At 40.6% G+C, this 16,969-nt stretch overlaps 1 protein-coding gene across 1 annotated transcript in view; it reads right to left on the reverse strand.

Annotated features, from left to right (window-relative positions):
* Positions 1-16,969, reverse strand: part of ATXN2 (ataxin 2) — a 105,204-nt gene that overhangs the window by 43,475 nt on the left and 44,760 nt on the right. Inside the window, exon 11 of the mRNA XM_011997883.1 lies at positions 16,629-16,699. Within this exon, the coding sequence (XP_011853273.1) occupies positions 16,629-16,699 (71 nt within the window). The remainder of the gene's footprint in view (positions 1-16,628; positions 16,700-16,969) is intronic.

Here is a 16,969-nt window from a genome sequence, read left to right on the forward strand (position 1 = left end):
GCTTGAACCCGGGAGGCGGAGGTTGCAGTGAGCCAAGATCACACCACTGCACTCCAGCCTGGGTGACAGAGCAAGACTCCATCTAAAAATTTAAAAAAAAAAAAAAAAAAAAAAAAATTAAAAATTAAAAAGCTATGTTTTAGGACTTTGGCTTTTAATTCTCAAGGCAAATGGGAAGTCAATGAGGAATTTTAAGTAGGGTAGAGTACTGGGCAGATTTATAGTTCAGAAAGATTAACACAGCAGCTTTGTGCGAAATGAACTGGAGGGAAGCAAATTAGGATGTGGAGGTACCATCATGGAGGCTGGACTAAGAACTGGGCCTAGTGGGCTTGGAAGGTCTTAAGTAGATGAATTCAGAATGAGACCTGACTGTACATATTGGTCAGTTAGACATTCTAAACCCCTAAGTAAAAAAAGAGACGGCAGGGGAGAGGAGACAGAGCGTGGTGGCCAAACAGAACCCTCCAGTGATCATCCCCCACAAGGAGCACCAAATTGAACAACTATTCACACAAGAAAGCACCTTCATAAGAACCAAAAATTAGGTAAGCGATCACAGTACCTGGTTTTGACATCCCATTAAGGAAAAAGGCACTGAGGAAGATAAGGAAGATGGTCTTGAACTGCCCCCGCAACACCCCTGCCATTCCCCCAAAATGCAGTGTGGGGTGGAGAAAGAATCTGTGTGCTCGCGAGACAGAGAGAGAAATGACCGGGATTTTGCATTGAAACTCAGTGCTGCCCTGTCATAGTGGAAAGCAGCACAGGACAGAATTCAGCCAGCACCCACAGAGGGAGTATTTAGACCAGCCCTAGTCAGAGGGGAATTGTCCATCCCAGTGATGAGAATCTGAATTTCGGGCTGGGCACTGTGGCCTGTAATCCCAGCACTTTGGAAAGCCAAGGCGGACGGATCACCTGAGGTCAGGAGTTTGAGACCAGCTTGACCAACATGGAGAAACCTCATCTCTACTAAAAAACAAAAAAATTAGCCCGGGGTGGTAGCACATGCCTATAATCCCAGCTACTCGGAAGGCTGAGGCAGGAGAATTGTTTGAACCCAGGAGGTGGAGGCTGTGGTGAGCTGAGATCGCGTCATTGCACTCCAGCCTGGGCAATAAGAGCGAAACTCTGCCAAAAAAAACAAAGAATCTGAATTTTGGTAAGCCCCACCACTATGAGTAAAGGGCTCTGGGGTCTTAAATAAACTTGAAAGGCAGTCTAGACCACAAGGACCGCTATTCCTGGACAAGTCATGGTACTGTGCTGGGCTCAAAGCCAGTGGACTTGGGGTACATGTGACCCACTGAGACACCAGCTAGGGTGGCCAAGGGAGTGCTTGTGCCAGCCCTCCCCCAACTCCAGGTACCAGAGCTCACAGCTCTTAGCTCTGAGAGGAGAGGGAAGTGTAGGGAGGACTTTGTCTAGAAATGTGGATACTAGTTCAGCCACAGTAAAATAAAGCACCAAGCATAGTTCTGAAGCCTCGACTCTAGGCCATAGCTCCCAGATGACATTTCTAGACATATCCTGGGCCACAAGGGAACCCATTGCCTTGAAGGAAGATACCTAGTCCTGGTAGGATTCACCACCAGCTGACTAAAGAGCCCTTGTGCCTTGAATAAAAAACAAGGTGCCATGTCATATTGTGCCAGCTTCAGATATGACCCAGCACATTCCCAGCTGGGGTGGCCATGGGGAGACACACCTGCTTGAGGTGAGAGAAGAGTAAAAAGGACTTTATCTTGCAAGTGGGTGCCCACTCAGCCCCAGTAAAATAAAGCAGATTCCTAAAGCTCCCGATCCCAGGCCCTGGCTCCTGGGCGGCATTTCTAGATGCACCCTGGGCCAGAAGGAAACCTGCTGCACTGAAAGTAAAGACCCAGTCCTTGCAGGATTCTTCACCTGCTGACTAAAGCACCCTTCGGCCTTGAATTAACAACAGCAGTGGCCAGAAAATGGCTGCCACAGGCCTTGGGAGAGACCCAGTACAGTTCCAGTGATGGTGGCCAACGCAGTGCTTGTGTCATCCTTCCCCCAACTCCAGGCAGCTCAGCACAAAGAGAGACTCCATTTGTTTGGAGAAATGTAAGGGAAGAGGACAAGAGACTGCCTGGCAATACAGGGAATTCTCCCAGATCTTCCCCAAGACTACCAAGGTGATACCTCTACAGAGTCACAGTATTACTAGGCCTGGGGTGCCCTCTAAGGCATGTATGGCTGCAGTGAACGAAGACTTAGATGACAACACTTAATTCCCTTTGAATATTTGAAAAACCTTCTCAAGAAGAATGGGGGCCAGACACAGTGGCTCACGCCTGTAATCCCAGCACTTTGGGAGGCCGAGGTGGGCAGATCACGAGGTTAGGAGTTCGAGACCAGCCTAACCAACATGGTGAAACTCTGTCTCTACTAAAAATACAAAAATTAGCCAGGCGTGGTGGCACGTGCCTGTAACCCCAGCTTCTAAGGAGGCTGAGGCAGGAGAATCGCTTGAACCCAGGAGGCGGATGTTGCAGTGAGCAAAGATTGTGCTCTGCACGCCAGCCTGGGCGACAGAGTGAGACACTGTCTCAAAAAAAGAAAAAAAAATGGGTACAAACAAAACCAGACTACAAAGAATAGAATACCCAACTCTTCAATGACCAGACACTGATGAACATCCACAAGCAACAAGGCCATTCAAGAAAACATGACCCCACCAAATGAACTAAAAATAAAGGGCACCAGTGACCAATTCCCAAGTGGTAAGAAATATGTGAACTTTCTGACAGAATTCAAACTGGATGCTTTAAGAAAGTTCAACGAAATCCAAGATAATACAGAGAACAAATTCAGAATCCTGTAAATTTAAAAAACAGACTGCAATAGTTATTAATAAAAAGAATCAACCAGAAATCCCAAAGTGGAAAAATTCAATTGACAAACTGAAAAATGCATCAGAGTCTCTCAATAGCAAAAATGTATCAAGCAGAAGAAAACATTAGTGAGCTTGAATTCAGGCTATTTGAAAATAAACAACCAAGCTGGGCGTGATGACTCACGCTTATAATCCTAGCACTTTGGGAGGCCAAGGCAGGAGGATCACCCTAAGGTCAGGAGTTCAAGACCAGCCTGGCAAACATGGCAAAATCCCGTCTCTACTAAAAATACAAAAAGTAGCTGGGCATGGTAGCACATGCCTGTAATCCCAGCTACTCAGGAGGCTGAGGCAGGAGAATTGCTTGAACCTGGGAGTCGGAGGTTGTAGTGAGCCAAGATGGCACTGCTGAGATGGCACCACTATACTCCAGCCTGGTGACAGAGCATGACTGTCTCAAAAAAAAAAAAAAAAAAAAAAAAATTCAATCTGAAAGAAAAGGATGTTAACAAGCAATAAGAAATCACCCGAAGGTGCAAAAACTGACTGGTAACAATAAGTACACAGAAAAATACAGAATATTCTAACACTGTAATTGTATATAAACTACTATTCATATTTTAAGCAGGAAGAATAAAAGATGAACCTTTCAAAAATAAGAACTACAATTTTTTTTTTCTGAGATGGAGTCTCGCTCTGTCGCCTGGGCTGGAGGGAAGTGGTGCAATCTCGGCTCACTGCAACCTCTGCCTCCCGGGTTCAAGCAATTCTCCTGCCTCAGTCTCCTGAGTAGCTAGGATTACAGGTGCATGTAAACCACACCTGGCTAATTTTCGTATTTTTAGTAGAGATGGGGTTTCGCCACGTTGGTCAGTTGGTCAGGCTGGTCTCAAACTCCTGAGCTCGTGATCCACCCGCCTCAGCCTTTCAAAGTGCTGGGATTATAGTTGTGAGTCACTACGCCTGGGTTTTTTTTTTTTTTAAAAGACAGTCTTGCTCTGTCGCCCAGACTGGAGTGCAGTGGTGCACTCTCAGCTCACTGCAACTTCTGCCTCCTGGGTTCAAGTGATTCTCCTGCCTCAGCCTCCTAAGTAGCTGGGATTATAGGCACCCACCACCATGCCCAGCTAATTTTTCTATTTTTAGTAGAGAGGGGGTTTTGCCATATTGGCCAGGCTGGTCTCGAACTCCTGACCTTAGGTGATCTGCCCACCTCAGCCTCCCAAAGTGCGGGGATTACATGTGTGAGCCACTGCCCATGGCCTATAACTACAGTTTTTTTAAGACATAGTATAATAAATGTATAAATAAAAACAACAAAAGCTAAAAAGTGGACAGATTAAGTTGAAGTGCAGAGTTTTTATTAGTTTTCTCTTTGCTTGCTTGTTTTTGCAATCAGTTAAGTTGTCATTGGTTTAAAATAATGCGTTATAAAATGTTATTTGCAACCCTCATGGTGATCTTTTTTTTTTCTTTTTGAGACAGAGTCTCGCTCTGTCGCCTAGACTGGGGTGCAGTGGCACAATCTTGGCTCACTGCAACCTCCGCCTCCCGGGTTCAAGCAATTCTCCTGCCTCAGTCTCCTGAGTAGTTGGGATTACAGGCGTGCACCACCACACCTGGCTAATTTTTGTATTTTTAGTAGAGACAGGGTTTCCCCATGTTAGCCAGGCTGGTCTCGAACTCCTGACCTCTTGATCCACCCACCTCGGCCTCCCAAAGTGCTGGGATTACAGTTGTGAGCCACCGCACCTGGCTGTCATGGTGATCTTAAATCAAAAACACCAACAACAGATACACAAAAAATATAAAGCAGGAAATTAAAACATACCACCAGAGAAAATCACTTTCAAAACAAGGGAGGGAGGGAGGGGAAAAAAGGAGGGAAGAGGAAGTAAAAAAGAAGGGTGAAAGGAGGAAGTAGGATTACAAAACAACCAGATAGTAAGTTGTAGTAGTTGAGTCCTTACTCATCAGTAACAACATTGAATGTAAATTGACTAAACTCTCCAATCAAAGGACATACAGTGGTTAAATGGATTTTTAAAAAAAGGCTGGGTGCGGTGGCTCACGCCTGTAATCCCAGGACTTTGAGTGGCAGAGGCAGGCGGATCACCTGAGGTTAGGAGTTCAAGAACAGCCTGGCCAACATAATGAAACCCCACCTCTATAGAAAATACAAAAAAGTTAGCTGGGCGTGGTGGCAGGCGCCTGTAATCCCAGCTACTTGGGGAGGCTGAGGCAGGAGAATCGCTTGAACCCAGGAGGCGAAGGTTGCAGTGAGCCGAGATCGCGCCATTGCCCTCCAGCCTGGGCAACAGCGAGTCTGTCTCCAAAAAAAAAAAAAAAAAAGAAACCCAATGATCCATTGCCTACAAGAAACACACTTTACCTATGAAATCACGCATAGACTAAAATTGAAGAGTTGGAAAAAGATATTCCATGCAAATGGAAACCAGAAAAGAGCAGGAGTAGCTATGCTTAGATAAAATAGACTTCAAGACAAAGTCTACAAAAAAAGACAAAGAAGATCATTGTATAATGACAAAGGGATCAATTCAGCAAGAGATTATAACAAGTATAAATATATATGCAACCAATACTGGAGCATCCAGATATATAAAGCAAATATTACTAGAGCAAAAAAGAGAAGCAGACCTCAGTAACGGTCAGAAACTTCAACACTCCACTCTCAGCACTGGAAAAATCATTCAGACAGAAAATCAACAAAGAAACATTAGACCTAATTTGCTTTATAGACCAAATAGGCCCAATACATATTTACAGAACACCGTGTCCAACAGCTATAGAATACACATTCTTCTCCTCAACATATGGATCATTCTCAAAGATAAACCACATATTAAGCCACAAAACAAGTCTAAAGATTTGACCTGGCACAGCGGCTCATGTCTGTAATCCTAGCACCTTGGGAGGCCAAAATGGGTAGACTGTTTGAACTCAGGAGTTTGAGACAACCCTGGGACACATGGCAATGTCCCATCTCTACAAAAAAAAAAATCCAAAAATATCAGCCATGTGTGGTGGCACGTGCCTGTAGTCCCAGCTACTTGGAAGGCTAAGGTGCGAGGACTGCTTGAGCCAAGAAGGTGTAGGTTGCAGGTGAGCCAAGATCGTGACATGTACTTCAGCCTGGGTAACTGAGGGAGACTCTGTTACAAACAAACAAACAAATAAAAATTTTAAAAAGTTGAAATCATATCAACTATCTTCTCCAATCACAATAAAATAACACTAGATAGGCCAGGCACGGTGGCTCATGCCTGTAATTCCAGCACTTTGGGAGGCCAAGGTGGGTGGATCACCTGAGGTCAGGAGTTCGAGACCACCCTGACCAACATGGTGCAATCCCCTCTCTACTAAAAATACAAAAAAAATTAGCCGGGAGTGGTGGTACGCGCCTGTAATCCCAGCGACAAGGATGGTTCAACATATGCAAATCAATAAACTTGGTACATCTTAACAGAATAAAAGACAAAGACCAAAAAATATATATTTTATATTATATATGACATAAATATATATAAATATATATTATGATATAAATATATAATTTATATCACATAAAAAGCAACATCCCCTTTATGATTAAAACCCTCAGCTGGGTGTGGTGGCTCACGCCTGTAATCCCAGCACTTTGGGAGGCTAAGACGGGCAGATCATGAGGTCAGGAGATCAAGACCATCCTGGCTAACAGGGTGAAACCCCATCTCTACTAAAAATACAAAAAATTAGCCAGGCACGTTGGAGGGCACCTGTAGTCCCAGCTACTCAGGAGGCTGAGGCAGGAGAATGGAGTGAACCCAGGGGGCAGAGCTTGTAGTAACCCGAGATTATGCCACTGCACTCCAGCTGGGTGATAGAGCGAGATTCTGCCTCAAAAACAAAAACAAAAAACCCTCAAAGAACTGGGTATAGAAGAAATATGCCTCAACAAAATAAAAGCCATATATAACAGACCCGTAACTAGTACCATACTGAATAGGGAAAAACTAAATGGCTTTCCTCTAAGATCTGGAGGAAGAGAAGGATGCCCACTTTCACCATTGTTATTCAACATAATACTGGAAGTCCTAACTAGAGCAATCAGACAAAAGAAATAAAAAGCATCCACACTGGAATGGAATAAGTCAAATTATCCTTGTTTGCAGATAATATGACCTTACATTTGGAAAAACATAGACTCCAAAAAAGAAAAACCTATTATAACTGACAAATTCAGTAAAGTTGCAGGATACAAAAATCAACATACAAAAATCAGGAGCATTTTTATATTTAACAGCAAACAATCCGAAAAAAATTTTAAAAGCAGTCCCATTTACAATAGTTACAAATATAATAAAATACCTAGGAATAAACTTAACCAAATGAGTAAAAGATCTCTACAATGAAAACTTTAAAACATTGAAATTGAAGATGACACAGAGAAAACATGGAGATTCCATGTTTATGGATTAGAAGAATTAGTATTGCTAAAACGTTCACAATACTCAAAGCAATCTACAGATTCAGTGCAATCCCATCAAAATACCAATGACATTCCTCACAGAAGTAGAAAAAATAATTCCAAAATGTGCAGGGAACCACAAAAGACACAGAATAGCAAAAGCCATACTGAGCAAAATGAACAAAACTGGAGGAATCATTATCTGACTTCAAATTATTACAACGAAAATGGCATGGTACTGGCATAAAAAAAGATACACAGATCAATGGAACAGAATAGAGAACTCAGAAATAAATCCATACGTCTAAGTGAACTCATTTCCCACAAAGACGCCATGAACATACACTGGGGAAAGGACAGTCTCTTCAATAAATGGTTTTGGGAAAACTGGATATCCACATGCAGAAGAATGAAATTAGACCCCTGCGTCCCACCATATTAAAAAAAATCAAATCAAAATGGATTAAAGATTTAAATCTAAGATCTCAAACTATGAAACTACTAAAAGAAAACATTAAACTCCCAGAGACATTGCTCTGGGCAAAGATTTCTTGAGGAATACCCCAAAAGTATAGACAACCAAAGCAAAGATGGACAAATGGGATCACATCAAGTTAAAAAGCTTCTGCACAGCAAAAGAAACCATCAACAAAGTGAAGAGACAACCCACAGAATGGGAGAAAACATTTGCAAACTACTTATCTGACAAGGGATTAATAACCAGAATATAAAAGGCGCTCAAGCAACTCAATAGGGAAAATTTTAATAACTCAATTAAAAATGGGCAAAAGACCTGAATAGACATTTCTCAAAAGAAGACATACAGGCTGGGCGCAGTATCTCACGCCTGTAATCCCAGCACTTTGGGAGGCTGAGGCAGGTAAATCATCTGAGGTTAGGAGTTCGAGACCAGCCTGGCCAACATGGAGAAACCTTGTCTCTACTAAAAATACAAAAATTAGGCGGGCATGGTGTCGGGAGGCAGGAGAATTTCTTGAACCCGGGAGGTGGAGGGTGCAGTGAGCCACGATCACACCATTGCGTTCCAGCCTGGTCAACAAAGGGCAACAAAGTGAGACTCCGTCTCAAAAAAAAAAAAAAAAAAAGGAAGACATACAAGGCCAGGTACAGTGGCTCACACCTGTAATTTTAGCATTTTGGGAGGCAAAGGTGGGAGGATTGCTTGAGCCCGGTAGTTCGAGACCAGCCTGGGCCAAAGAGCAAGACCTCATCATTATTTATGAATGGCAAACAGGTATATGAAAGGTATTCAACACTACTGATTACCAGAAAAATGGAAATTAAAACTACAACAAGATATCATCTCACCCCGGTTAAAATGGCTTTTATCCAAAAGACAGGTAATAATGAATGCTGGTGAAGATGTGGATAAAGGGGAACCTTCACACACTGTTGACAGACATGTAAATTGGTACAACCACTATGGAGAACAGTATGGAAATTCATCAAAAAAACAAAAATAGAGCTACCATATGATCCAGCAATTGCACTGCCAGGTATATACTCAGAAAGGAAATCAGTTTATTGAAGGAATATCTGCACTCCCATGTTTACTACAGCACTATATACATAACAGCCAAGATTTAGAATCAATCTCTGTGTCCGTCAATAGACAAATGGAGAAAGAAAACGTGGTATATATACATAATAGATTACCATTCAGCCACAAAAAAGAATGAGATCCTGTCATTTGCAACAATGTAGATGGCACTGGAGGACATTATGTTAAGTAAAATAAGCCAGGGACAGAAAGATAAACTTTGCCTATTCTTACTCATTTGCGGGCACTAAAAAAACAATTGAACACATGGAGATAGTAGAATGGTTACCAGAAGCTGGGAAGGGTAGTGGGGAGGGGGAGGGAAATGAGGTGATTAGTGGGTACAAAGAAAATTTAGAAAGAATGAATAAGAACTCTGCAGGACTGGAGGTAGAAATGAAAAAGATATTACAATGATTTAAAAGATTTTTAAAGGCTGGGCGCGATGGCTCATGCCTGTAATGCCAGCACTTTGGAAGGCTGTGGCGGCCGGATCACAAGGTCAAGAGATCGAGAACATTCCAGCCCACACAGTGAAACCCCATCTCTACTAAAAATACAAAACTTAGCTGGGCGTGGTGGCACATGCCTGTAGTCCCAGCTACTCAGGAGGCTGAGGCAGGAGAATCACCTGAACCCTGGAGGCGGAGGCTGCAGTGAGCCAAGATTGCACCACTGCACTCCAGCCTGGTGACAGAGTGAGACTCCGTCTAAAATAAATAAATAAAATAATTTTAAAATTTAAAAAGTTAAATAAAGAATGAGTAAGATCTAGTATTTGACAGCAAAGCAGGGTGACTACAGTCAGCATTAATTTGTTGTACTTTTTAGAATAACTGAGGGAGTACAATTGCAACGTTCATTACACAAAGCAATGATGAATGATGATGGTGATGGATACTCCATTTACCCTAATGTGATTATTACACATTGCATGCCTTTATCAAAATATCTCACAGACCCCATGAATAATATGTCTACTATGTACCCATAAAACTATAAAAATAAAAACCTTTAAAGTAGACTGCAAAACCAAGGACCATCAAAAAGAACAGAAGACAAAGATATTAGCAAAATAAGTGATGAGGTTTTTAAGTTTGCAGACCAGAAAAAATAAATGCTATCACTGGCTGAAGATGATTTAACATGGCATCCTCTAAAAAAGAAAGAAAACAGGAATGGCTGAAGAAAAGGGGGAGCAAGTACAAGCAACAAAAACAGAACCCAAGCCACAGGTTAGGACAACGGACCTAAGCCACAGCCCCAGGTGGTGAGAAGCAAACTAAAGAGAAACCTACACAGCCAAAAAGGTTGCCTGAAAATTGGAGAGAGCCAAGATACCTCTTCAGCCTCAGCACAGGCAAATAAATTTCAATGGTTTCATTACCAAGGCTCTTGGTGTCATGGCAAACAGCATTATGCAACTCAGGCCCATCTCAAGCTTTACTGCATAGCTAAAGAGACAAGTGGCTGAGGGCAAATGTTGACAGGGCATTTATGTGGGCACACTGGCAATTTAAGTCACGATGTAGGGACTTACTGCTAAACTTTCATTTGTTCACAAAAATCTTCGGTAGAGGCTATCCACATAATAGACCAACTACATATATATTGCCAAGGACTTCGGAGTTTAATTATCATAAGGATCCTTGAGTGAAGGCAAAAATTAGACTTTTGGTGTTGCTTTTTCTTCTAATGTCAAACACATCTGCAGTTCTTCCTATGGGTTGGACATTTTTTTTTTTCCAGACAGGGTCTGGCTCCGTTGCCCAGACGAGCACAGTGGTGCAAGTTCACCTCACTGCAACCTCCATCTCCCAGGCTCAAGTGATTCTCCCACCTCAGCCTCCTGAGTAGCTGGTACTATTGGCATGTGCCACCACACCTGGCTAATGTGTGTACTTTTTTGTAGAAACAGGGTTTTACCATGTTATCCAGGCTGGTCTTTAACACCTGAGCTCAAGATATCCACCTGTCTCAGCCTCCCAAAGTGCTAAGATTCACGCATGAGCCACTGCACCTGGCCAGACACTGTTCTAAACTAGTTACAGACTTATTCATTTAGTCTTTACAATGGCCCTATTTGATGTAGATACTATAATTGCCATCTTACAAATAGCAAGTCCACTATTTGGTATTTGAATATAGCACTCTGCTATACTGAAATATATTGTTATAATGCTATATTGCTATATATGGAATACAGCATTCTGCTGTATTTCCTCTCTGCACTATACTAAACCTAATGGAAAACTGAAGTTACTTTATTTATTTATTTGGAGACGGAGTTTCACTCTTATTGCCCAGGCTGGAGTACAGTGGCACAATCTTAACTCACTGTAACCTCCGCCTCCCGGGTTCAAGCATTTCTCCTGCCTCAGCCTCGAGAGTAGCTGGGATCACAGGCACCTGCCACCACGCCTAGCTAATTTTCTGTATTTTTAGTAGAGATGGGGTTTCATCATGTTGGCCAGGCTGGTCTCGAACTCCTGACTTCAGTTGATCCATCCACCTCAGCCTCCCAAAGTACTGGGACTACAGGAGTGAGCCATCGTGCCCAGCAGAAAAGTGAAATTCTTATGTCATATAGATGACAAGACTGGGTCATCTACATTTTGCTAGTAAGAATGAACATGTATTGAATACATACCATGTGCTAGGCACTATGCTAAACACTTTATAAAGGCAATATCTCATTGAGCTCTCACAGAAACACTATGAAGCAGGTTCTAAAACTAACCCATTTTGGCTTGGGGGAAGTAGATAGCATGCCACAATGTTACGCACATGATGTATAGAGGCCAACGTCCTCTATACATAAACCTACGTCCATTTACCTCTAAAACCCACACTATTAACCCAAAACAGATCAAATTACTAGCAATTCTTACACAAATAAAGCTATCTGTAGCCTGCATATGGCTCACAAGGGAATGAACAACAAACACACAAGGTATTCCTATTTCTGCCTCAATGAAGGACTACAGATATTTGTGAACAAATGCAGTTTGGGGCTATGAGCAGGTCATGAAGTTAGTTCTAATGAATCACTGATTGAACAGTGAGGCATACACTATGCATTAGTTACTATTCAAAGCACTGCTAGAAGCTTAAACACCAGATAGCCAGGCCTGTTATTTACTAGACACGTGAGTTTGGGCAAATTACTTAACTTTTCTTTGCCCAAGCCGCCTAATACACACAGTGCAGATACAAACAGGAAAGAAATGTTAGACAATAAAAGATTTAACATACAAGCACGAAGAACAGCATCTGGTACGCAATAAAACATAAGAGAATAACATTATATTATCTGAAGAGAACAATTAGAAAGTTCACTATTTTTTTAAAATTATAATTTAAGTTCTGGCATACATTTTCTTTTTCCCCACTCTCTTTTTTTTTGAGACAGATTCTCACTCTTTAACCCAGTAATGCAACCTCGGATCACTGCAACCTCCACCTCCCGGATTCAAGTGATTCTGCTGCCTTAGCCTCCTGAGTAGCTGAGATTACAGGCATGTGTCACCATGCCCGGCTAATTTTTATATTTTTAGTAGAGACAGGGTTTTGCCATGTTAGCTAGGCTGGTCTCAAAATCCTAACCTCAAGTGATCCACCTGCCTCAGCCTCCCAAAGTATTGGGATTACAGGCATGAGCCACTATGCCCGGCCCACTCTCATTTTTTAAAAACTATTTCTTTGCTTCTTGGTATGCCCCTACGGATCAAGGAGTTATTAGTAAGAGGCTAAATAATACATTTGATTATTCAGGCTCCTAAAAGTAGTAAGACTAAAACTCCTAAAGAGATAGACTTTTTATGTTGCTCCTTCTTGAAATTCAAGTCAAGCATTAATGAAGGTTTACAGACAGTTGTGATGATAGCTAAAATGTTTTCTGCTAACTGAAAAAGTATAGCCTTTTAAAATACAGTAACTCTAATCAAGACAGTATGGTACTGTTATAAGGATAAGACATAGAGATTCAGTGAAGGACAATTCAGAGTCCGGTAATAAACTTTCACATTTGTAGTCAACAGACTTCCAACAAGCATGTGAAGATAATTCAATGAAGGAAATAATAGTCTTCTTTTTTTTGAGATGGAGTCTCACTCTGTCGCCCAGGCTGGAGTGCATGATCTCAGCTCACTGCAACCTCTACCTCCCAGGTTCAAGTGAATCTCCTGCCTCAGCCACTAGAGTAGTGGGACTACAGGTGTGCGCCACTATGCCCAGGTAATTTTTGTATTTTTAGTAGAGATGGGGTTTCACCATGTTGGTCAGACTGGTTTAGAACTCCTGACCTCATGTGATCTGCCTGTTTGGGACTCCCAAAGTGCTGGGATTACAGGCATTGAGAGCCACCGTGCCTGGCCCAGAATAGTCTTTTTAACAGATGGTGCTGGGACAACTAATATCTACATGCAGAAGAATGAATCTGGACTCTATAGAGTAAAAATGGTTATAAATGTATGGTTATGTGTCAATTAGAAATAAAAAATTAATATTAAAGAATGAATTTGAACCCCACCTTATACTATATTAAATAACTGCTCAAAATGGGCTGAGCACCAAGTCACTCTCCAATGAACTTTTCTTTTTCAAATTTTTTAGTAACAATTTATTTCACTTTAAAAAAAAAAATCTAACGTTATTCTAATAATATTGTTATAGAAAACGGGTCTTGATCCAGACCCTAAGAGAAGGCTCTTGGATCTTGCACAAGAAAGAATTCAGGGTGAGTCTGCAGTGCAAAGTGAAAGCAATTTTTCACTTTGGGAGGCTGAGGTGGGCGGGTTACTTGCGTCCAAGTGTTTGAGACCAGCCTGGGTAACGTGGTGGAATTCTGTCTCTGCAATAAAAATACAAAAGTTATTAATAGCAATGTGTGGCGGTGCACACCTGCAGTACCAGCTACTCACTTAAGCCCAGGAGGCTGAGGCTGCTGTGAGCCAAGACTGCACCACTGCCCTCCAGCCTAAGCAAAAGAGCGAGACTCTGTGTCAAAAGAAAAACAAAGTTGTTCAAAATGGATCACACCTCTAAATGTAATTCTTTAAAAAACACAGAAGAGTAATAAACCTTAATGATTGACTAGACAGTGTTTTCTTAGATATGACACCAAAAGCGTAAGTAACAACAAAATCAGATAAATTGGACTTCATCAAAATTAAAAATTTTTGTGCTTCAAGGGATGAAAAAGTAAAAAAAAAAACCAACAGAATAGGAGAAAACATTTGCAAACCATGTATCTAACAGGGACTTGTACACAGAATATATAAAGAACTCCTACAACCTAATAATAAAAAGACAACTCAATTTTTAAAATGGGCTAAAGATTTGAACAGACAGCAATCCAAAGAAGATATATAAATGGCCAATAAACACAAAAGATGTTCAACATCATTAGCCATGAAAGAACTGCACATTAAAGCCACAATGAGGTAACACTTCACACCCACAAGGATCACTATAATCAAAAAAGACATGACAATAAGTGCTAGCAAGGATGTGGAGAAACAGAAACCCTCATACCCTGCTGGTGGGAATGTAAAATAGTGCAGATGTCTCGGCAAATAGCTTGGTAGTTCCTCAAAAGGTTAAACACAGTTGCCATATGACCCAGCAATTCAACTCCTAGGTAGGTACACAAAAGAAATGAAAACATAGGACGAGAAAAAAACTGCACACTCATGTTCGTGGCAGCGTTATTCAGAATAGTCAAATAGTGAGAACACCACAAATAGCTACAAACTGATGAATGGATAAACAAAATGTGGTATTATCCATATCATGGAATATTAGTAAAAAAAAGAAATGAAGTACTAAAACATGCTCCAACATGGATGAACCTTTATAACACTACCCTAAGTGAAAGAAGCCAGTCGTAAAAACCATATATTTTATTATTTCATTTGTATGAAATGGAAATTTGTCCCAAATAAGCCCATCCATAGAGACAGAAAGTAGATTAATGGTTACTCAGGGATGGGAGTAAGGGAAAAAGAAGGGCTGGAGGCCAGTGTGGAACAACTGCTAAACTGGGCATGGGGTTTCTTTTGGGGGTGAAGAGTATGTTTTAAAATCAGCTGAGGAGATGGTTGTACAATATAATTGTGAATATATTAAAAACCACTGATTTAATACATTTGAAATGGTTGATTTATATATGTAAATTATATCTCAATAAAGCTGTTACAAAAACATGCTAATTCACATGCTTCAAAGTAAAAATGTTTTTTCTTCACGAGATATTAAATTCAATCCAAGTGTAGTATAAGAGGGGGCTGAATGATGTTAAAAAAATAATGCTGAGGAAAAAACTCAAATGGGGAAGAATACCTACAGCAAGACATCATTTATAGGAAATTCAAGATTATGCAAAAATATCATCTATTGCTCACAGATATATTCATATGCAGTGTAAATATAAACAACTGCACAGAAAAGAAACCCTTCCTTTTGGAAGGGAAGAGGGGGAAGCAGTTGAGCAGCGGCAAATACATAACAGGAGTTTACCTGTGTTAGAATGCTTAACTTACTAAGCTGGGTAGTGGGCACATGATCATATTCAATATTCTTTGTATCATGTGTATGCGTTAACTATTGTTTAACAAATTGAAACACCTTTTTTTTTTTTTGAGACGAAGTCTTGTTGTCGCCCAGGATGGAGTGGAGTGGCGTGATCTCGGCTTATCGCAACCTCTGTCTCCTGGGTTCAAGTGATTCTCCTGCCTCAGCCTCCTGAGTAGCTGGGATTACAGGCGCCCGCCACCATGCCAAGCTAATTTTTCTATTTTTGGTCGAGACAGGGTTTCACCATGTTGGCCAGGCTGGTCTCGAACTCCTGACCTTAGGTGATCTGGCCCACCTCGGCCTCCCAAAGTGCTGGGATTACAGGCGTGAGCCACCATGCCCAGCCAACAAATTAAAATTTAAGTTAACAACTGTTAATAGCATTAAAGCTGAATACATACATGTGCTAAAGTATGAAATAATAAGTAGTATTTTGAATGTTACCAATAAATCAAGAATGAAGTTATTATTAACATTTAGAAAGCTAAAACACAGGCTGAGGAAAGGCTGCCTTTGCCTTTGATTCACTCATCCTTTAATTCAGCTACTTTCTTTAAAAGGCTGGTATTTAGATTTACCTCTCTAAGAAGTTAACTTTCCAGAAGATTTCTTGGTTGGTCTCAAAATCTACCTTGATATCTATAGTGTATTATAGTATATAATGTGCAAAAGAATGAAATGACAATCAAGGAGAGATGGTAAGCAAAGCCTGTCCTAAGATAGAGAAATAATGTTACAGAAAGATTTTGACATAATATATTTGTGTACAAAGTACAAATCTCCAACTACCTCAGAACACCAGAGTCCAGTACATCTTCCATTTGCCACACTAGATTATTAATGACTTGGCCTTGCTCTACTAATATCTAGCTTCATTAACAAAGTAATCAAATGACCATCAAATACTAAGCTGTGCTATGGTGGTTTCAAATGTCAGGGCTATACTCTCATTTGATACCTACAAATTGGTTACCAAATCTCATGATTTTAGTTATCCCACTTAAAGGATAGGCAAAGACCACTTTAAGAATGTTCTGCTTTCTACATATACGGTTTGATGTTTCTGATTGTATACATAATGCATTTCTATAAATAGATGATAAATCTTTAGTAATGTTTATTTTTTAAAACTCAAATTAATCAGTCAGTACAACACTTACCCTAAAATCATTCTTAAATTTCTTTAAATCATCAATCTGTTTTCTATGTTCAGAAACAATTGGTGATATACCTGTAAAATTAAGAACTGTTAGACACAGGTTTATTTTTAAACTTTAACATTGCATTCTTTTTGGTATGAGATGATAGAAATTAGAATAAGATATAAGATCAAAAAATAATTTCAAATACTAAATTTGGATTTTGGAATTTGTCAAGCAATACATTTATCTATCACAATAGTAAGAAAAAATGTTGAACGAAAATATTCTGTACGGGCATGAAATTAGACATACTCCTTCCTATTTCTACAGTTAAGCCTAATGATTCTTTAAACTCTAAC

Source organism: Mandrillus leucophaeus, unplaced genomic scaffold (assembly GCF_000951045.1).
Source record: "Mandrillus leucophaeus isolate KB7577 unplaced genomic scaffold, Mleu.le_1.0 Scaffold55, whole genome shotgun sequence".
NCBI classification, from domain to species: domain Eukaryota; kingdom Metazoa; phylum Chordata; class Mammalia; order Primates; family Cercopithecidae; genus Mandrillus; species Mandrillus leucophaeus.